The 20,689-nt window shown below is 40.0% G+C and overlaps 1 protein-coding gene across 1 annotated transcript in view; it reads right to left on the bottom strand.

The window, feature by feature from the left end:
- Positions 1-2,186: 2,186 nt before the first annotated feature.
- The window catches only part of TRMT2B (tRNA methyltransferase 2 homolog B), a 44,814-nt gene continuing 26,311 nt past the window's right edge, over positions 2,187-20,689 (bottom strand). Inside the window, 7 exon segments of the mRNA XM_040264958.1 lie at positions 2,187-2,313; positions 12,133-12,232; positions 12,464-12,592; positions 13,944-14,026; positions 14,185-14,409; positions 14,672-14,785; positions 16,405-16,535. Of these exon segments, the coding sequence (XP_040120892.1) occupies positions 2,187-2,313; positions 12,133-12,232; positions 12,464-12,592; positions 13,944-14,026; positions 14,185-14,409; positions 14,672-14,785; positions 16,405-16,535 (909 nt within the window).

Raw genomic sequence — 20,689 nt, 5'->3', positions numbered from 1 at the left:
GTGCTGGGAAAACTGGACAGCCATGTGCAAAAGAATGAAATTAGATCACTACCTAACACCATACACAAAGAAAAACTCAAAATGGATTAAAGACCTAAATGTAAGACCAGAAACTATTAAACTCTTAGAGGAGAACATAGGCAGAACACTCGATGACAGAAATCAAAGCAAGATCTATGAGCTGCCTCCTAGAGTAATAAGAATAAAAACAAAAATAAACAAATGGGACCTAATTAAACTTAAAAGCTTTTGCAGAGCAAAGGAAGCTACAAACAAGGTGAAAACACAACCCTTAGAATGGGAGAAAATAATAGCAAATGAAACAACTGACAAAGGATTAGTTTCCAAAATATACAAGCAGCTCATACCACTCAATGCCAGAAAAGCAAACAACCCAATCAAAAAGTGGGAAAGGGACATGAAAAGACATTTTTTCTAAGAAGACATACAGATGGCTAACAAGCACATGAAAAGATGCTCAACATCACTCAGTATCAGAGAAATGCAAATCAAAACCACAATGAGGTACCATCTCACGCTGGTCAGAATGGCCACCATCAAAAAGTCTACAAACAATAAATGCTAGAGAGGGTGTGGAGAAAAGGGAACACTCTTGTATTTCTGGTGGGAATGTAAATTGATACAGCCACTATGGAAGACAGTATGGAGATTCCTTAAAAAGCTAGAAATAAAACCACCATATGACCAGCAATCCCACTCTGAGGCATATACCCTGAGGAAACCAAAATTGAAAAAGACACATGTATCCCAGTGTTCACTACAGCACTATTTCCAATAGCTAGAACATGGAAGCAACCTAGCAGATGAATGGATAAAGAAGCAGTGGTACATATATGCAATGGAATGCTACTCAGCCATAAAAAGGAACTCATTTGAACCAGCTCCAATGAGGTGGACAAACCTAGAGCCTATTATACAGAATGAAGTAAGTCAGAAAGAGAAAGATAAATACTGTATACTGACACACATATATGGAATCCAAAGCAATAGCACTGATGAATTTATTCTCAGGGCAGCGATGGAGAAACAGACATAGAGAACAGATCTATGGACGTGGGGGGAGGAGAGGAAGAAGAAGGGGAGATGTATGGAGAAAGTAACATAGAAATTTACAATACCATATGTAAAATAGATAGCCAATGGGAATTTGCTGTATGACTCAGGGAACTCAAACAGGGGCTCTAACAGGCTGAAGGGTAGGATAGGGAGGGAGATGGGAGGGAGGTCTTGGAGGGAGGGAACATGGGTGTACCTATGGCTGATTCTTGTTGATGTATGACAGAAAACCACAAAATTCTGTAAAGCAATTACCCTTCAATTAAAATTTTTTAAAAAATTGTTGGGCACATATCCAAGTACAACTCCAGAGTTGAAGAAATCATGACTAGAGAATGTCAGTTTCAATATCCAGTTTGTTATAGTATATACTGGATCATTAGGGGATTCTGGAACTTTCTGCCTCCAAACTACACAGCACAATTATAGGTATTCAGTTTCTTCTTTGAAGCTCTCCTTTCCCATAGGGTCTCTACTACAATCACTTCTCCTTCCATAGGTGAGAGGTAATTGGGGGTATTGCTCTTAAAGGTAACCACACTTTTAAAGGCTGTTCTAGCCTAAAAAACCCAAAGGAATGAAGCTCTACTGAGATCACACAGCCACTCTGGGATCAATTCATAGCTTACTCTGCTTTTTTAAAAAGCTAGACTTGTTTCTAATTCTAATCCACAGCTACTTCATGAATGCAGAACACATCTAGTAAAATCTCTGGGTAAATAGAGATACCCGAGTCAATGTGAAATTATGACCACATACAGAGAAAAGCTCAATTATCACCCCACCACAGGCAGAACCAGACGGAGGAGACAGGCTATAAACTGGGATCAAGGGAGCCATGACAGGCTGACAGCAAAAGGAAGGAATAGTCCAGATCCACATCCAAAGAATGGTCACAACCAGGCAAATATGCACGAGAGCCAGTTAACCTGAAAACTAAGGTTATAAATCTGCCTCGGGAAGGAGGCCCACTTATTCTTCCTGCTCAAGATCCAAAGATTGGTTTCCTCAGTAATGTTTTCAGGGTCTGTGGTGTCACAATATGCCAAACCTGGAAGTTACTGACAATGCAGCCTTAACAAAGAGCCGACAGGCTTGTAAGAGGCTGCTTATCGAGTAAAGAGAAGCACCAGTTCACAGTGAGGGCTGTGGGGGAACAGATCCATGGGCACAGCTTGTCTCGGGATGAAAGGCTTGCCGAGGAGCTTCTTAGTGGAGTTTGGGGGACAGCACAACCTGTAGAAACCAATCCTAGTATCAGTTTAATAAACCGAGGAGAAACTACAGGAATCCAGTTCCTTATAATTTAAGCCCTCGCTCTGTGTTCCCACAGCCCCATGTTTCTCTCTATAATAGCACTTATCATATTTAATGTAACTACCTGGGTTTGTTTTTTTGTAACCATCTTCCTCATGGGCGTATATAATCTTTTTAAGGGTAGAAATGAGGCCAAAGCTGCTTATTATTCATCTCTGTGTTCTTGGTGTGTAACACAAAGTAGGGATTCAATGGTAAATGGAGCATCACATATTTTTGTATAATCTGCAACCACTAGGTAATTAACATATATTACTGACTTACTCTATTGGAAATTTAGAACAAAAATTCACCTATAAGCTCACCATTCAGTGAAGAATAACTGCTGCTAACTTTTTAGGATGTATCTTCCCAAGTACGTACATTTAAATTGGTGTCTTAAAATGGAATCACACTGTACATATTATACATATTGCTTTACAACAATTTCTTCAAGTAATAATATCATGAGCATCTTTCCACTATACTCTATGTAGTTATCTCTTATTTATTGGCTATATGGTATTTCATTAAATAAATGTAATGTAGCTTATTTATCTAATTCCTTACCACTGGAAATATAAGTTGTTTCTAACCTTTTGCTATTTCAAAAAGTCTCTTCATCAATACTCTGACAGTAAAATTTCTGCATACATTTTTAGTTATATAGTAGAACTGCTCAGTTGAAGAGTCTGTATTTTTTTAAGGCCCTAAGATATGTATGACTAAACAGTTGTCTAAAAATGTTGTATTAGACTTCCCTGGTGGTCCAGTGGTTAAGAATCTGCCTGTCAATGCAGGAGACATGGATTCGATCCCTGGTCTAGGAAAATTTCACAGGCTCTGACGCAACTAAGTCCACGTGCCACAACTACTGAGCCTGCACAAGGCAACTACAGAAGCCGGCACCCTAGAGCCTTGTGCTCTGCAACAAGAGAATCCATCACAATGAAAAGCCCACACACCACAAATAGAGAGTAGCCCCTACTTGCTGCAACTAGAGAAAGCCTGCACAGCAATGAAGACTCAGCACAGCCAAAATCAATCAATCAATTAAAACTGTAAATGTTGTACTAATTTACACTCAAACCAACAAAGAAGAAGAGTTCTGGTTTCCCTGGCTAACACTCAGTAGTTTCAAGCACTGCCCTATTGAAATAAGGAAAAAGACAAGATATGCACCATCATTCCTACATGGGAACATCTTCTATCCAATATAATGAGGGAAAAAAAGTATTTGAAGGAAAGAGACAAAACTGTTTTTATGACCAGCTACCAATAATATGCAAGAGAATCAACTGTAAAATGTATAAAGCAAAGCAAAGAATAGGTAGCTTGACCCAAAATCTCCAATAATGATAGTGATAGTCGCTCAGACTTGTCTGACTCTTTGCGACCCCATGGACTATAGCCTACCAGGCTCCTCCATCCATGGGATTTTCCAGGCAAGAATACTGGAGTGGGTTGCCATTTCCTTCTCCAGGAGATCTTCCCGACCCAGGGACTGAACCCGGGTCTCCCGCATTGTAGGCAGACACTTTACTATCTGAGCCACCAATAATTACTTAGCAAATATCGTGAAAATGGTCCCTTTCATAATAGCATGAAAAACTTTACAGTATCTTATATTAATCTTAAGAAAAAAGACCTATACTGGAAAAAAAAATCAAGAATCACATAAGCCTACAGTAATTTAAGAGACAGGTCACAGAAAAAAATACTGTAAAAATTTCAATTCTCCTTAAATGAATTAATTACTTCAGTGTTCTTCCAATCACAAGCCCCAAAATATTTTTGATAAGTTGATTCTAGAGCTCTGTTAGAAAATACATGAAAATGTTAACAGTATATATCCTTTAACCCAGAAATTCCATATCAGGAATTTATCTCAAATATATATATATCATCACATACACTTATTCATCACATATATACAGTCATTGCACAAATACACAAAGATATATGTACAAGGACATTCACTAACATTATGATAACAATAAAGTAGAAACAACCTTAAAATTAATTAGCAACAGACAAGTTAAATGACATATTTATGGAAGTTAAAACTATATAGCCTATACTAAAAAATCAAGTGGACCTGTAAGTACTGATATAGATTCTACATCATTGTAGAACAGTCTCCAAAGTCTCTTGTTAAGTGGCAAGCATGGTGCAGAACAGTGGTTTTTAACATTTTTTTTAATTGAAATATAGCTAATTTACAATATTGTGTTAGTTTCAGGTGTACACCAAAGTGATTCAGTTATACATACATATTATATACAATATATATTATATATATATATTCCTTTTTAAATTCTTTTCCATTATTGGCTATTACAAGATAATGAATATAGTTCCCTGTGCTATACAGTAGGTCATTGCTGTTTACCTATTTTACATATGTGCATGCTGTGTGCTAAGTCACTTCAGTTTCATCTGACTCTCTGGGACCCCATGGACTGTAGCCTGCCAGGCTCCTCTGTCCATGGGATTCTCCAGGCAAGAATACTGGAGGGTATTGCCATTCCCTCCTCCAGGGGATCTTCTTGACCCAGGGATCGAACCCACGTCTCTTCCATTTCCTGCATTGATAAGCAGGTTCCTTACCACTAGTTCCACTTGAGAAGACCCATTTTATATACAGTAGTGTATAGATGTTAATTCCAAATTCCTAATTTATCTCCCCACTAACCACTGCTAACCCTTTTGGTAACCATAATTTTGTTTTCTATGTCTGTGAGTCTATTTCTGTTTTGCAAATAAGTTTGTTTATATCACCTTTTTAGATTACGCATATAAGTGATTTCGTTGGATCATAGAAAAAGCAAGAGCTGCTGCTGCTGCTAAGTCACTTCAGTAGTGTCCGACTCTGTGTGACCCTATAGACGGCAGCCCACCAGGCTCCCCCATCCCTGGGATTCTCCAGGCAAGAACACTGGAGTGGGTTGCCATTTCCTTCTCCAGTGCATGAAAGTCAAAAGTGAAAGGGAAGTCGCTCAGTCGTGTCTGACTCTTCGCGACCCCATGGACCACAGCCTACCAGGCTTCTTTGTCCATGGGATTTTCCAGGCAAGAGTACTGGAGTGGGGTGCCATCGCCTTCTCCAAAAAAGCAAGAGAATTCCAGAAAAACATCTACTTCTGCTTCATTGATTCACGCCAAAGCTTTTGACTGTGTGAGTGTGAAAGTCACTCAGTCATGTCCGACTCTTTGCAACCCCATGAACTAAACAGGCCATGGAATTCTCTAAGCCAGAATACTGGAGTGGGTAGCCTTTCCCTTCTCCAGCAGAGCTTCCCAATCCAGGGATCAAACCCAGGTCTCCCACATTACAGGCAGATTCTATACCAGCTGAGCCATAAGGGAAGCCCACAGTTTGACTGTGTAGATCACAACAAACTGTGGAAAATTCTTCAACAGATGGGAATACCAGACCACCTGATCAGCCTCCTGAGAAACCTGTATGCAGGTCAAGAAGCAACAGTTAGAACTGGACATGGAACAATGAACTGGTTCCAAATTGGGAAAAGAGTATGTCAAGGCTGTGTATTGTCACCCTGCTTATTTAACTTATATGCAGAGTACATCATGCGAAATGCTGGGCTGGATGAAGCACAAGCTGGAATCAAGACTGCTGGGAGAAATACCAATAACCTCAGATGCGCAGATGATACCACCCTTTTGGCAGAAAGTGAAGAAGAACTAAAGAGCCTCTTGATGAAAGTGAAAGAGGAGAGCGAAAAAGTTGGCTTAAAACTCAACATTCAAAAAACTAAGATCATGGCATCTGGTCCCATCATTTCATGGCAAATAGATGGAGAAACAATGGAAACAGATTTTTTTTCTTGGGCTCCAAAATCATTGCAGATGGTGACTGCAGCCATGAAATTAAAAGACACTTGCTCCTTGGAAGAAAAGCCATGACCAACCTAGACAGCATATTGAAAAGCAGAGACATTACCTTGCCAAGAAAGGTCCGTCTAGTCAAAGCTACGATTTTTCCAATAGTCATGTATGGATGTGAGAGTTGGACTACAAAGAAAGCTGAGCGCTGAAGAATTGATGCTTTTGAACTACGGTGATGGAGAGGACTCTTGAGAGTCCCTTGGGCTGCAAAGAGATCAAGCCAGTCACTCCTAAAGGAAATCAGTCATGAATATTCATTGGAAGGACTGATGCTGAAGCTGAAATTCCAATCCTTTGGGCACCTGATGTGAAGAACTGACTCATTGGGAAAGACCCTGATGCTGGGAAAGATTAAAGGCAGGAGGAGAAGGGGACAACAGAGGATGAGATGGCTGGATGGCATCACCAACTCGATGGATATGAGTTTGAGCAAGCTCTGGGAGTTGGTGATGGACAGGAAAGCCTAGCGTGCTACAGTCCATAGGTTTGCAAAGAGTTAGACATGACTGAGCAATTGAACTGACTGAAGCAAGGGATATCATATGATATTTGTCCTTCTCTGTATGACTTACTTCACTTAATATGATAATCTCTAGGTCCTTTAGAACAGTGTTTATAGTCTGTTTCTACTTGTTTCAAAAAGAGATAAAGAAGGATGTGTACACATACACACACACACACACACACACAAGAAACTAGTAAGAGTAGTGACATCTGAAGCACTAGGAGCCATGAATGGAAAAGACTCATTAGCTGCACGCACAAGCACTTTTTATATTGTTTTAATTTTTCTACCACGTGCACATACCATCTTTTCAAAATAAAATTTTCTTGCCTTTTTGACACCAAGTTGCTTGTTTTACTCAGTCTGACCATTAGCAGAATCCTAGGCTTACTCTAAATCATTGCATTTTTAATCTACTGTTTTGCAAAATATTTTCATTTTATTCAAAAGTGAAACAACATGTAAAGATATATAATGAAGTTTCTCCCTACCTCTGACTCCCATCCCGGTAGTTTTCCTCCACAGTAGGTAACTACTATTATCAGTTTCTTTTTTTTCCCCCCTCCAGCCATGTGGCATGACATTTGGAATCTTAGTCCTCTGACCAGATATCAAATCTGTGCCTCTTGCTGTGGAAATGCAGACTCTTAACCACTGGAATGCAGGGAAGTCCTTTTCATTTTAATTTTTTTCAATTATCAGTTTCTTATAAAACTGATCAATTTCTCTATGCATATACAGCAAATACAAATCAATATTCTGTTCATCTTTTGCCCTTTTTTACAAAGATATTATGAATGCCTTGCTATTTCCACTTAGTAACATACCTTATAACCAAAATCAGAAGCCACAAAAGAAAAAACAGACTGGACATCATCATAATTAAATAATCTTGTGCTTCAAAGAAAGTAAACAGACGACCCACACAATAGTAGAGAATTTTTGCCAATCATGTATCTGATAAGGAACTTGTATCTATAATTTTAAAAGAATTATTAAAACTCAATAATAAAAAGATGATCCAACTGATAAATGGGCAAAACATCTAAATCAACAGGTCTCCAAAGAATATATACAAATGGCCAACAAACATGAAAAAATGCTCAACACCATTAACCACAGAGAAACACATGGTTAACATCATAAACCATGGGGAAATGCAATCCAAACCACAAGGAAATACCACTTCTCACCCACTGGGATGTATATAATAAAAAACACAGACAGTAGAATTGACAAGGATGTAGAGAAAGTGAAACATTCACATACTGCTGGTAGGAATATAAGATGGGCTAGCTGCTTTGGAAATAGTCTGGCAGTTCCACAAAAGGTTAAAATAGGTATCATATGACCCAGCAATTCCACTACTAGGTATCTTCCCAAGAGAAATGAAAACATATGTTCTCACAAAAATTTGCACATGAATATTCATAGCAATACTACTCATAATAGCCAAATAAGGAAACAACCTAAGTGCCCATCAACTCACGAGTGAATAAATAAAAAGTGGTATAGCTATAGAATGGAATATTATTCAGCCATAAAAAGGAACGAAGTACTGCTACATGCTACAACACAGATGAGCCTTACAAATATCATGCTAAGAGAAAGAAGTCAGATACAAAGGACCACATTTGCGAAGAACTTCACTTGTATGAATTGAGCAGGATAGGCAAGTCCATAAAGACAAAGTAGATTAGTGATTACCTAGGGCTAGGAAGTTAGGAAAAAATGTATTCCATTATATGGGATGTAGCATATTTAATTTAACTTAGTTCCTCACTGATGGGGCTTTTTGGCTATTTCATCATTTGCTGTTACAATATTGCAATCAATTAATCAATGTATATCAGTATATTTGTAGGACAAAGCCTCAGGAATGGAATTACTGTGTCAAAGGGTATATATACATTTATAATCTTAATCCATATTGTAAATTTCCCTCCATAGAGATAGTGCTAATTTACACTCTGATTGGTAAATTTTTAGGATTTGTGTTTCCCCACAGTATTGCCAACAGTACATTATCAAATTTATGAAATTGCCAATCTAAGATATAAAAATGGTATCTCAGGGTAGTTTTAATTTGCATTTTCACTGTAATGGAAGAGACTGAATTTCCTCTCGTGGGTCATAAACACATTTATGTTTTCTTTTTATATTGTGCATTCATTTTCCTTTTAGGCTATTGTGTTTTTTCTTATCTCTTTCCAGGAGTTCATTATAAATTAAGGAAAAAAGCCTTTGTGATATGAACTGCAAATTTTTTCCAGTTTGTATGTTTTCTCCTCTCTTTGCTTTTGATGCTTTTTATGAAGCAAGTTACTGATTTTTTAAAACTGTCTTATTGCAATATAATTCAGATACCATAAAGCACAATCATTTATTCAGTTCAGTGGTTTTTGGTATAGTCACAGGGTTATGCATCTCTAACAACAATCAATTTTGAAATATTTTCATTAACTCCTTAGCAGTCACCCCCATTTCTCCTCAAACCCCCGATCCTCTGCCCTGTTGTTGTTCAGTCACTAAGTCATGTCTGACTCTTTGCAACCCCATGAACTGTAGCCCACCAGGCTCCTCTCTCCACGGGACTTCCCAGGCAAGAATACTGGAGTGGGCTGCCATTTCCTTCTCTAGGGGATCTTCCCGACCAAGGGATTGAACCTGAGTCTCCTGCATTAGCAGACAGATTCTTTACTGCTGAGCCACCAGAGAAGCCCCACTCTAAGGCCTGCTGCTGCTGCTGCTAAGTCGCTCAGTCATGTCCAACTCTGTGCGACCCCTTAGACGGCAGCCCACCAGGCTCCCCCATCCCTGGGATTCTCCAGGCAAGAACACTGGAGTGGGTTGCCATTTCCTTCTCCAATGCATGAAAGTGAAAAGTCAAAATGAAGTCACTCAGTCGTGTCTGACTCCTAGCGACCCCATGGACTGCAGCCCACCAGGATCCTGCGTCCATGGGATTTTCCAGGCAAGAGTACTGGAGTGGGGTGCTATTGCCTTCTCTGACTCTAAGGCCTAGGCAACAAATCTACTTTCTGTCTCTAGAGATCTGCCTAGTCTGGACATTTCCTATAAATGAAATCATATACTATGTGACCTTCTGTGCCTGGCTTCTGGATACCAGTCCCTTATCAGGTAAATGATTTTTCAAATATTTTCTCCTATTCTGATATTCTGTGGGTTCTTTTCACTTTGTTGATGGTATCATTTGTAGCACAAAATTTTTTTTTTACCTTTGACGATGTTCAATTACACACACACACACACACACACACTCTTGTAGCTGTTCCTTAGGTCTTTGATGTTATTTCTAAGAAGGGTTTGCCTAACCCAAGGTCAAAGAGATGTACTCCCATGTTTCAGGCTCTTACATTTAGTTCTTTAAATCCATTTTGAAATCATTTTTGTGTATTGTGTAAGAAAGGAAATTATGTTTTACTTAGCCACACTTAACAACCTTTTATTATATGTCTTCTGAATTTTCATAGTTAGGGTTTCTACACTTGATTATTTTTTAAAATTCTCTGATTTCCTAGGGTATATTTATGATTTCTTCCTTTTACACTTAAATCTTCAGGTCTGCAGCATGAGATATGGATCCAATCATTTTTCTTTTTGCCTTGGCTTCCCAGTTGTCAACCACCACCTAATGTATTAAGTAGGTCATTTGTTCCTCAGTGATTTGAGGTCCCATCTTCATAAACATATATATAAACATTTTTAAACTGTATAATGAAAATAAAGGACAACTGGAAGAGTATTCAAGAAAAGAGAAGGAAATAAGAGTGTGAAAATATATGGGCTTCATGACTTTATTTTGGGTAGAAGAAGCTCTTTAACTACTTTCTTAATTTTTTCTTGTGGGTACTGGTATGTTAAAGTTTACTATAGCTTCTAGAATTCATATTAGCCATTTGCATTCTTCTTGAAAATCTTCCATTTCACCTAGGTTTTCAAAGTATTAGGAGGGAGTTATACAAAGTACTTCTTTAAATTTTTAAAAATGTCTTCATACCTATAGTTATACTCTTTTTCTCATTTAAGACTATATTCTTGATTAGGTTTACCTATCTATTTCATTTTCTTCTTCTAATAATACCTTCTGGCTTATTTGTTGAGGTCTATAGGTTTTTTGTTTTGTAGTTCATTTATTTCTGGAATTTTAAAATGTTAGTGATTTCTTCCTTCAGTTATTCTTAGAGTCACTGTTCTTTTCTAGCTCACTAACTTGAAAGCTCAATTTATTTCCTTTTAATTCACACTTTAATCTAGGTATACCATCTTTAATTTATCTATCTGTCTGCCTATCTATTTATGCCACATCATACAGCTTGTGGGATCTTAGTTCTCCAACCAGGGACTGAAGCCAGCCAGGCCCTTGACAGTGAGAGCACAGAGTCCTAATCACTGGACTGCAAAGGAATTCCCTCATTTGTACTTTATGCCTACCTATATTGTTTGAATATTACAAAGAAGTTATGTTACTTATGTAAAAAGAGAGAGAGAGAGAGATTACAAGAAAAGAACATTTCAAAGATCAAAATAATTGACCAGGGTCAGAACTGGGAATAAGGCAGGAGGCATTCACTGTGGGTGTAAAATGTAAAACGGTGCCCCAAACTCAGTACTCAAGACAAATGATATCTTCATACAATAATCTGGAAAATCAAATTGTAAAGCTATGACCTGCAGACTGGCTGCCTGCTTTTATAAACAAAGTTTTATTGGAAGTAGGGCCAGGACTAGAGTAAGATGAATAAGGCATGGTTTAGCAAGTACAGGAATGAATTTCACTTAGTAAAAAACTTAGTATTTTGTTCACAGATATTTTGGACTAATTTTAATTTTTTTAAATATTGCATTAAAAATGTTCTTGAGGATTTCCCTGGTGGTCCAGTGGTTAAGAATCTGTCTGCCAATGAGGGGGACAATAGTTCGATCCCTTGTCCGGGAAGATTCCACATGCCTCAAGGCACCTGGGCCTGTGTGCCACAATTGCTGAGCCCTCGTACCTAGAGCCCATGCTCTGTCTTAACAGAAGGCCCCTGTGTAGCAACAAAGACCCAGTGCAGCCAAAAATAAATAAATACATAAATAATTTTTAAATGTATCTTGATTACTAAGATTTGGGGTATCCTCTTAAATTTTATATCCAATGTGGGTTGCTTTACTTGCCTCATCCAAGATCTGGCCCCATAACTAATGCTTGATGATAGAATAATGACTTTTAAATTTCTTTTCACTTCTCTATGCTTTCCAAATTCTGCACAATAAACATAACAATAAGGATTACTTTGATCATCAGGAAAAGATAATCTGAAAATGAAGTCAAGACTCACTCAATGATGTTCCTTGTGGTTTCACCATGGGACTTGCAGGAAACAAAAACTAGAGTGTGGATGGCCCCACAGTTGCAATTGGCTTGAACCACCTGGTAGTCTGAAGGAGGAAACAGGTTGCTATTAATATAATTAAACTATCATGGTCCAGGTTATCACAAACTCCCAACTGGTAAGCACACAGGACCGGTTAGGAATAAAGAGAAGAAGCAGGTTCAGAGCCAGCCCACTAAGAGCAGCCTTACCAAGGAGTAGATGTGAGGAACCAAAGCTGGTGGACATCATGGAAACGCCGAACTTGCTCCATAGCAGGAAAGCTAGTCATCCGTACACAGTCCTGCCCGGGCTGGGTTCACCACAGCAACAATTAACTGCCCATCTTCCTTTGACTTTAGTAGCTGTGGCAAAATCTTCTCTGCTTGACCAGGGTGGAATTCACAGTTGGTGATGCCTGCAAAAGAGAGGCCCACATGCCATAACCAGGGCTTGGTAACAACCTAGAGGGGTGGGACAGGGAGGGAGGTGAGAGGGATGTTCAAGTGGGAGGGGACATGGGCAAATCTGTGGCTGATTCATGCTGATGTTTGGTAGAAACCAACACAATACTGTAAGGCAATTATCCTTCAAATAAAAATAAATAAATGAAAAAAAAAAAAAAAAAGAACAAGCCCAGCAGTTGGGGGTGGGGAGCTTCAGCTTTACGGAAACATGCAGAAGCCAGGGATCTTCCCATTGGATCTAGCATATTTCTGCCTAACAATGAAAGAAATGCTTTGGACCTGCTTCATTTTTTCCAATGCACTTCCCTTGCAGTATCTCAGTGAGACTTTCACCTTGAAAGACTAGATGTATTATTTTACAGCTCAGCAACTCACACAGTACTTAAGGCCCTATACCAAGAAGAGAACCTTGACTATAACTCAAGTGCTCTTTCTGCTATATTGGAGGCTTTCACACAGAGCCTCAGGAACTGTCTGGAGGTGAGGTAGAGGGGGAGAGAAAATCTTTTTTCTATGTTGCATTTGGCAGAAGATTTTGTTCAAAGAAAAGATCTTATTGCTAAAAATAATTTGAAACTGACTGTATTATGTTATGATGCCTCGTAAGTCTAATGTCAAGAAGGCTTTTATACTAAAGCTTTGCCAAGTTCCCTTTCTATCAACTAGGCTTATTCCTTTCTTTAGGCTTTTTCTGGATAGAAAAAAAGAATGATTCAGGAGGGATAAATTAGGAGTTTGGGATAAATTCAGGAGGGATAAATTAACAGATACATACTACTATATATAAAATAGGTAACCAACAAGGACGTATTGTTTAGGACAGGGAACTACACTCAATATTTTGTAATAACTTATAAGGGAAAATAATCTGAAAAAGAATATATGTATGTATATATATATATATATATATATATATATATATATATATATGAATCATTTTGCTGTACACCTGAAACTAACACAATACTATAAATCAACTATTAGAGAAGGAAATGGCAACCCACTCCAGTACTCTTGCCTGGAGAATTCCATGGACAGAGGAGCCTGGTGGGCTGCAGCACACGGGGTCGCAAAGAGTCGGACATGACTGAGCGACTTTCACTCACATCACATAAATCAACTATACTTCAATTTAAAAAAAAGGCGGGGGGGGAGATTAGTTATTGGGATCTCTTTTGGAAAACCATCAGGATCCAACTCTGACCATTCCAGAATACTTTCCCTTCCTCCCCACAGTCGTGGATACAGTGCATGCTCTTTCCCATGGCAGAGGAACAACAACAACTCTTAATTTCTCCCCAGAAGGTAAGGCTGCTGTCCACCTGGCATCCTCTGCCGCCTGCTCCACCAACTCAATCCCAAGGACCTAGGAGGCATACTGGGCTAGAGAGGCCGATCACACCTGAAGAAGTAGGAGAGAATAAGAGGAGGGCATTTTAGGGTATGGGACCAGTGAGCTTATGCCTATACCACTACCACAGCCTCCCAGTCTGCAAGGGCCCTGGGTGCAGGGTGGATGGTGTTAGGGAGATAAGCTGCATGCAGATTCTGCCCTGGGCTGCCACTTCCACAGCAGATGTCAAGGAGGATGGTGTTAGAGTTCACTCCACTCAGCTCGCCCACAGTCCAATACAGCATCTCTGCACCAGCAGTGTTGACCTGGAAAAAGGCATCCAGAGACATGCAGATCTTCAAGCCTAGGAGATCTTCAAAGATGTGGGGATTCCCAAAGAGGAACTAGTAGGGAGACTGCTGATGGCTGCAATGGGTCATTGTGCTACAAAAGAATAAAAGAAGACAGCCCTTTGGAATGGCAGGCCAACCTATCTCTGTGGTTGGCTGGAGAAGGAGCCCCCAGCATCTCAGCTAGGAGACAAAGCCTCCATGGCGTGGCCCTGAGAGCTCTGCTGGTGTTCCCCTCTCAGGGGATGGAGGTGCGTGCAGGCACTCAGCCATCAGCAGCTCTGCCTCACTATCCACAACCCAGGATATAGCAAGCCATCAGCCTCCAGCTTGCTGTGGGGCTGTCCCAGGTTTACCTTTCCTGGAAGTAAAGTGATGTTAAGTCACAGATTGCTCCTGGCCCTTTGGTGAAAAACTCCTTTACAGCTTCCTTCTGAACAGAGAGCTCCTCCTGAACAGAGAGCTCCTCATGCCCACAGCACAAAATCAGGAGTCAAGAAAAACTCATCTCTGATAATTTTCTCTCCAAGCTCTATGGTAATCAGCCATGCAGCAGTCAGACAAGAAGGTACATTTCTCAAATCCTATTATAAATAACACCTAACATAAAGCAATGTTCTGTAGAACCAAAAAAAAAAAAATGTTATTTTCACTTTTCAGCAGAAGCATTGCTTTGCTTATTGGGTTTTGACAAATCCTAAAGTGCCATAGACATGGCACTTTCTCTGGTTTGAGCATCTTTAATAATTCTCTAAAGAAACTGTGACGCTTATATTTGTTGTAACCAAGGAGCTAAACTAAGCTTTTGTTCCATCTCAAGTAAACAATGATCTTTCAATTTGCTTCATACTTCTCTGTTTCAAATACCCCACCCACCCATCCAAATGCCATCTCAGAAGACATGCATCTTAGGAGAAAGGAAAGAAAGGGCATGGAAGAGAATGACCATAGTAACTAAATCCTTTCTTCGAGTCCCAAATGTTTTAAAATTCTTGTTATCACTACAGAGAGCCCTATCCATTAGCTTGGCACCAGGACATATGACAATAAGCAATGTTTGAGCTCTAGAGCTAAAAGGCCAGGAATCAGTGGTGTAGGTTCAAGCCTTAGCCTTGCTATTCTGTTGTTGTTGTTAGTCTCTTAAGTCGTGTCCGACTCTGCAACCCCATGGACTACAGTATGCCAGCCTTCCCTGTTCTTCACCATCTCCCAGAGCTTGCTCTAACTCATGTCCATTGATTTGATGATCCTATCCAACCATCTCATCCTCTGTCACCCTCTTCTCCTCCTGCCCTCAATCTTTCCCAGTATCGGGGTCTTTTCCAATGAGTTGGCTCTTAGCATTTATTTACTGGCCCTTTAACCTCAGGTACCTCTATGCCACCCTCTCCTTCTCTAGTCTACTTCACAAATTACTTGAGATGATCACTTAAGAATGTTTTAATGTTGGAATGTTTGAAAGTTCTAAGTGTATTACAAATGTAAAAGTATCATGTGGATTATGAAATTCTGACCATATTATGAAAAAAAAAGTGAAAGTATTAGTCTCTCAGTCACGTCTGACTCTTTGCGACCCCTTGGACTGTAGCCCTCCAGGCTCCTCTGTCCATGTAATTCTCCAGGCAAGAATATTGAGTGCGTTGCCATTTCCTTCTCCAGGGGATCTTCTAGACTTAGGGATCAAACCCAGGTCTCCTGCATTGCAGGTGTATTCTTTACCATCTGAGCCACTGGAGAAGCTCTATATTCTAGTCTCTATTAAATTGGCTTTTTGAATTTGGTAGAGCACCTAATAACTTCCGTGGGCAAAGTTCTTGTGAAACACCTTAGAAGTCCTTCCGTGATAACTAACTTGGTAATGGAGCCTGTCCCTTTGGTTTGATTATGCCAGCAGCATGGTTAAGAGAATCCTGGCCATCTCCTCCTCATCATCATCCCTAACCCTTCTAATGCATACAAATGTTCCATGGATGCTTTGTATCTGCTATTTACCCTGAAACCTCTCAACACCAACTACAGCATACTGATAGTAAGGATTACTATAGAAGCTGCCCCTTGTCATTCCTTGAGTCTCTGCATTAATTCCTAGGGATGAAAAATGACGATGGCCACTGTGTGCCCTTGGCTATTGGTGCAGACTATGAGCTCACGCCAGTAGCCACCTTCACGAAACAGAAGGCAGGGCCCTAGTGGGGACTGTCAAAGGAATACTTCATAGTACTGGAAGAAAACAGTATTATTATACAGGCAAAACTTACAAAGTTTGACAGCTGATTACTCATGCTGAGTGACTGCTATGGGCTAAAATACATCCCTCCCCTTTAATTCAAATGTTGAACCCTCAGTACCTCAGAATGTGACTAGATTTGAAGATGAGGTCTTTAAAGAGATGATTAAGTTGAAATGAGGCCATTAGGGTGTCTGAACCCCAGTGGTTTCAGTCGGCAAGGCTGCCACTCGAGTGGGCCCACCACACCAGTGGGCCTGGAGGACAGTATTAACCCAAAGAGGATTATTCTTGAGCCTTAAAATGGAATTTTCCTGCTAGGCTTCAAATTTGCTTGGGACCTGTGACCCCTTTCTTGTTTCCAATTTGTTCCTTTTGGAATGGGAATGACTATCCTCTGCTTCCCACACTTGGGAAGCAGTTAACTTGTTCCATTTCACAGGTTCACAGCTAAAGAGAAAGCCTGTCTTAGGATGAATTATGTGTGTGTGCACTCACTTAGTCATGTCCAACTCTTTGCGACCACATGGACTGCAGCCTGCCAGGCCCCTCTGTCCATGCAATTTTCCAGGCAAGAAAACTGGACAGGGTTGCTATTTCTTACTCCATGGCATCTTCCCAACCCAGGGATCAAATCCCCATCTCCTGCATTGCAGGCAGATTCTTTACCACTATGCCAGCTGGGAAGCCCAATGTAAGTGAGGGCTTCCTGGGCTGCACATGCATGCTCAGTTGCTCAGTTGTATGCAACTCTTTGTGACCCCATGGACTATAGCCTGCCAGGCTCCTCTGTCCAGCCACCTGGGAAGCCCAGGATGACTTATACTTTGATTGGTATCTCTCATCCACATTTCATTTAGATAAGATTTAGGACTTAAGAATTGATGCTGGAATGGGTTAAGAATTTTGGGCTGCTGGGATGGGCATGATTGTATTTGCATATGAGAAGAACATGAATTTTGAGGGTCCAGAGGATACAGTATTATGAGCTAAACTGTGTCTCCCTTGGATTCATACATTGAAGTCCTAACCCCGAATACATCAGAATGTGACTATGTTTGGAAATAGGGCCTTTAAAGACATGATTAAGTTAAAATGAGGCAATTAGGGTAGGCCCTAATCTAATCTGACTGTTATCTCCATATGAAAAGGAAATTGGATACACAGAGACATTGGGGATGCACATGTGCACAGAGGAAAGGCCACATGAGAACACAGCAGAAAGGCAGCCATCTGAAAGCCAAGGAAAGAGGCCTCCAAAGAAACCAAACCTGCTGACACATTGATCTGGGCACTTCCAGCCTCCAGAACTATGAGAAAACAAGTTTATGTTGTTTAAGCCACCCGGTCTGTGCAGTATTTTGTTATGGCACCCCTAGCAAACTAATGCAGTGATATAAGAAATATGATTTCTGCCTATGACCTCACAGAGGGATCCTACCCATTGTAGCTCAAACAGTATGCTCCATGAAGACACAGAATTGTACCCTGAGTCTAGCATACAACAGATGCTCAATAATTATTATTGAGAGAAGGTATGAAAGAACAGGAAAGGTATTTGTATGTAGAATCTCAGTTTATTGTATGCATAATGTGGCATACAATAATCTTCCATTTCTGTGAATTCCTCCTGGAAGCAATTCCTAATATACTACTAAGCTGCTATAATTCCATTTTTATGATAACCTCCTAATGTAAGCCCATGGTTTCTGTATTTCTTCATGTAACCAGGTACCAACTCTACCATAGCTTAGTCAGATCCTTCATTTTGTCCTGGTAAACACAGGTCAAAAGCAATCCTGATTGAGTTGTTGAGATATCAAAAATCCTTAAAGCCAACCTTCAAACAAAAGCCAGTTGCTACGACAACAGGACACATTATCTGATTTACTAGGTCCTCTTGTTTTCATAATACATGTGTTTGGGGTCCACTCTATTTTCAAACAAACCCAAAATTGTGCATGGAAAGGAGAGTTACACCAGAAACCAGTACTGCCTGAAAGGGTAAAAATCAATTAAGGGTGCACTTGATTACTTTTGCTATAATTTCATATAAATGCGACATAAGATGCTTAACTATACTGAACATATTTTCCCTAATTTTGAAGTTGGTGATTTAAAGAAAGACTGGTTCAGGGACTTCCCTGGTAGCCTCATGGTTAAGAATTCACCTTCCAATTAAGGGGACACGGGTTCAATCCCTGGTTGGGGAACCAGTGTCCCACATGCCACACGGCAACTAAGCCCAAGTGCCACACTACTGAGCCTGCATGATGCAATGAGGAGCCCACGAATTGCAACGAAGATCCAATGCAGACAAAAAATAAATATTTTTTTTTAATTGTTAAAATAAAAAAAGACTGGTTCAACTGCTGTTTACTTGCTGGTTTTCTGGAGGCAAAATTCAAATGTCGTTGAGGTCCTAGAAGGATGGGAACTGAAAAACTGAATCTGACCTGGAAGATAATGGGTAAGTAAATATGAAATACAGCTTCTCCACTGTATGAGCCAAGGCCTTGGTTTATTTACAAAACAGAGGCTGAAACTCTTATTCTTACATGGGAATGCCCAGTTTCATATTACAATATACAGTTGACCCTTGAACAACATGGGTTTGAACTATGTGAGTGCACTTACATGTGGATCTTTTTCAATAAAGAAGTACTACACTATCTGTGGTTATTTTAATCTGAGGTTAGTTGATCTCGAGACCTGGAACCACAGATATGGGAAAACCAAGGATATGGAGGGCTGACTATAAAGTTATAGGTGGATTTTCAACTGCAGAATGTCAGTGCCCAATCCCTGTGTCGTTCAAGGGTCAACTGCATAAATGCATCAAATCAACACACTGTACACCCTAAACTTATGCAATGCTGCATGTCAATTATACCTCAATAAAATAATTTTTTTAAGAGTGAAAGGGCCTTTTGGTTAAAATAACAGACTATTCCTCTTAAAAATCCCACTAAATGAAACAGGAATAAAAAACATAAACTTCTTGAAACTCATTGCTCCACCAATTCTCCCTTCTTTCTCTCCTGCATCATTTTCACCCCTCACTACGGGATCATTCCCATCAATACACAAGCATGCCTTTCTTACTCTCCTACCTTTAGAAAGAAAAGTAACCTTCTTGACCCCACTTTCCCCAGCAGCCACTGTTCCATCTCTCTGTTCCTCCTTGAATCAAAACTCTCACAAGAACTGTCTATACTCACTGCCTCCCATTCCTCACTTCCTATTCACCCACTTGAATCAGGTCCCCACTACTCCACCAAAACAGCTTCTGCTGCAGTCACTAATGGTCCCTATGGTTAATTCGCAGTCCTCATCTTGACCCACCAACTTCCAATAGCTCAGAATAAAAGCCAAAGTCCCCACAACGACCTCTAAGGTACTACATGTTCTGGCCCATATTAATCATCTTACCTCATCTCCTGTTCCTCTTCTGGGTGTACCTTCAGTTCCTCCAGAAAGCATGCCACACTCCCACCTTAGGGCTTTTGCCATGGCTGTTCTCTTTGCCTAGAATGGTCTTCCCTCACCTCCACATGGCAGATACCCTCACTTCCTTTAAGTCTTAATTCCAAAGCTTCCCAACCTTGGCGTTATCATCAATTCCTTGCATTGCAGAATGTTTAACAGCACCCTTGGCCTCTACTAACTAAACAGATACCAGCAGCACTGCCCAACCACCCCCCAGTGGTGACAGCCAAAAATTTCTCTAACACTGCTAAATGTCTCCTATGAAAAAATAAAAGATGGTAAAGAATCTGCCTGCAACTTGGAAGACCTGGATTTGATCCCTCGGTCAGGAAGGGGTTGAAAACTGATTTATTCAAGTATCAGTATCAGTATATATGCCAAGTATTCAGGCTTCTCAGTGAAGCCTGCCTTGATCCCATTTAAAACTACAACCCACATTTCCTCCAAACCTATGAATTCTTATCCTCCTTATCCTGCTGTAGGCTTCCCATGGCATTTTTCTTAGTCTGTCTGGACTGCTAAAACAAAATCACCATAAACTAAGTGACTTATAAAGCACAAAAATTTCTCAGTTCTGGAGACTGGGAAATCCAAACTAAAGATACTGGCAGATTCAGTGTCTGGTGACAGTTTCCTCACTGATGGCTGTCTTTTCACT

This window comes from Oryx dammah, unplaced genomic scaffold (assembly GCF_014754425.2).
Source record: "Oryx dammah isolate SB20612 unplaced genomic scaffold, SCBI_Odam_1.1 HiC_scaffold_23, whole genome shotgun sequence".
In the NCBI taxonomy this organism is placed as follows: Eukaryota; Metazoa; Chordata; class Mammalia; order Artiodactyla; family Bovidae; genus Oryx; species Oryx dammah.
Note: the sequence above shows the minus strand (reverse complement) of the source record. Positions and strands in the feature narration are given on the sequence as shown.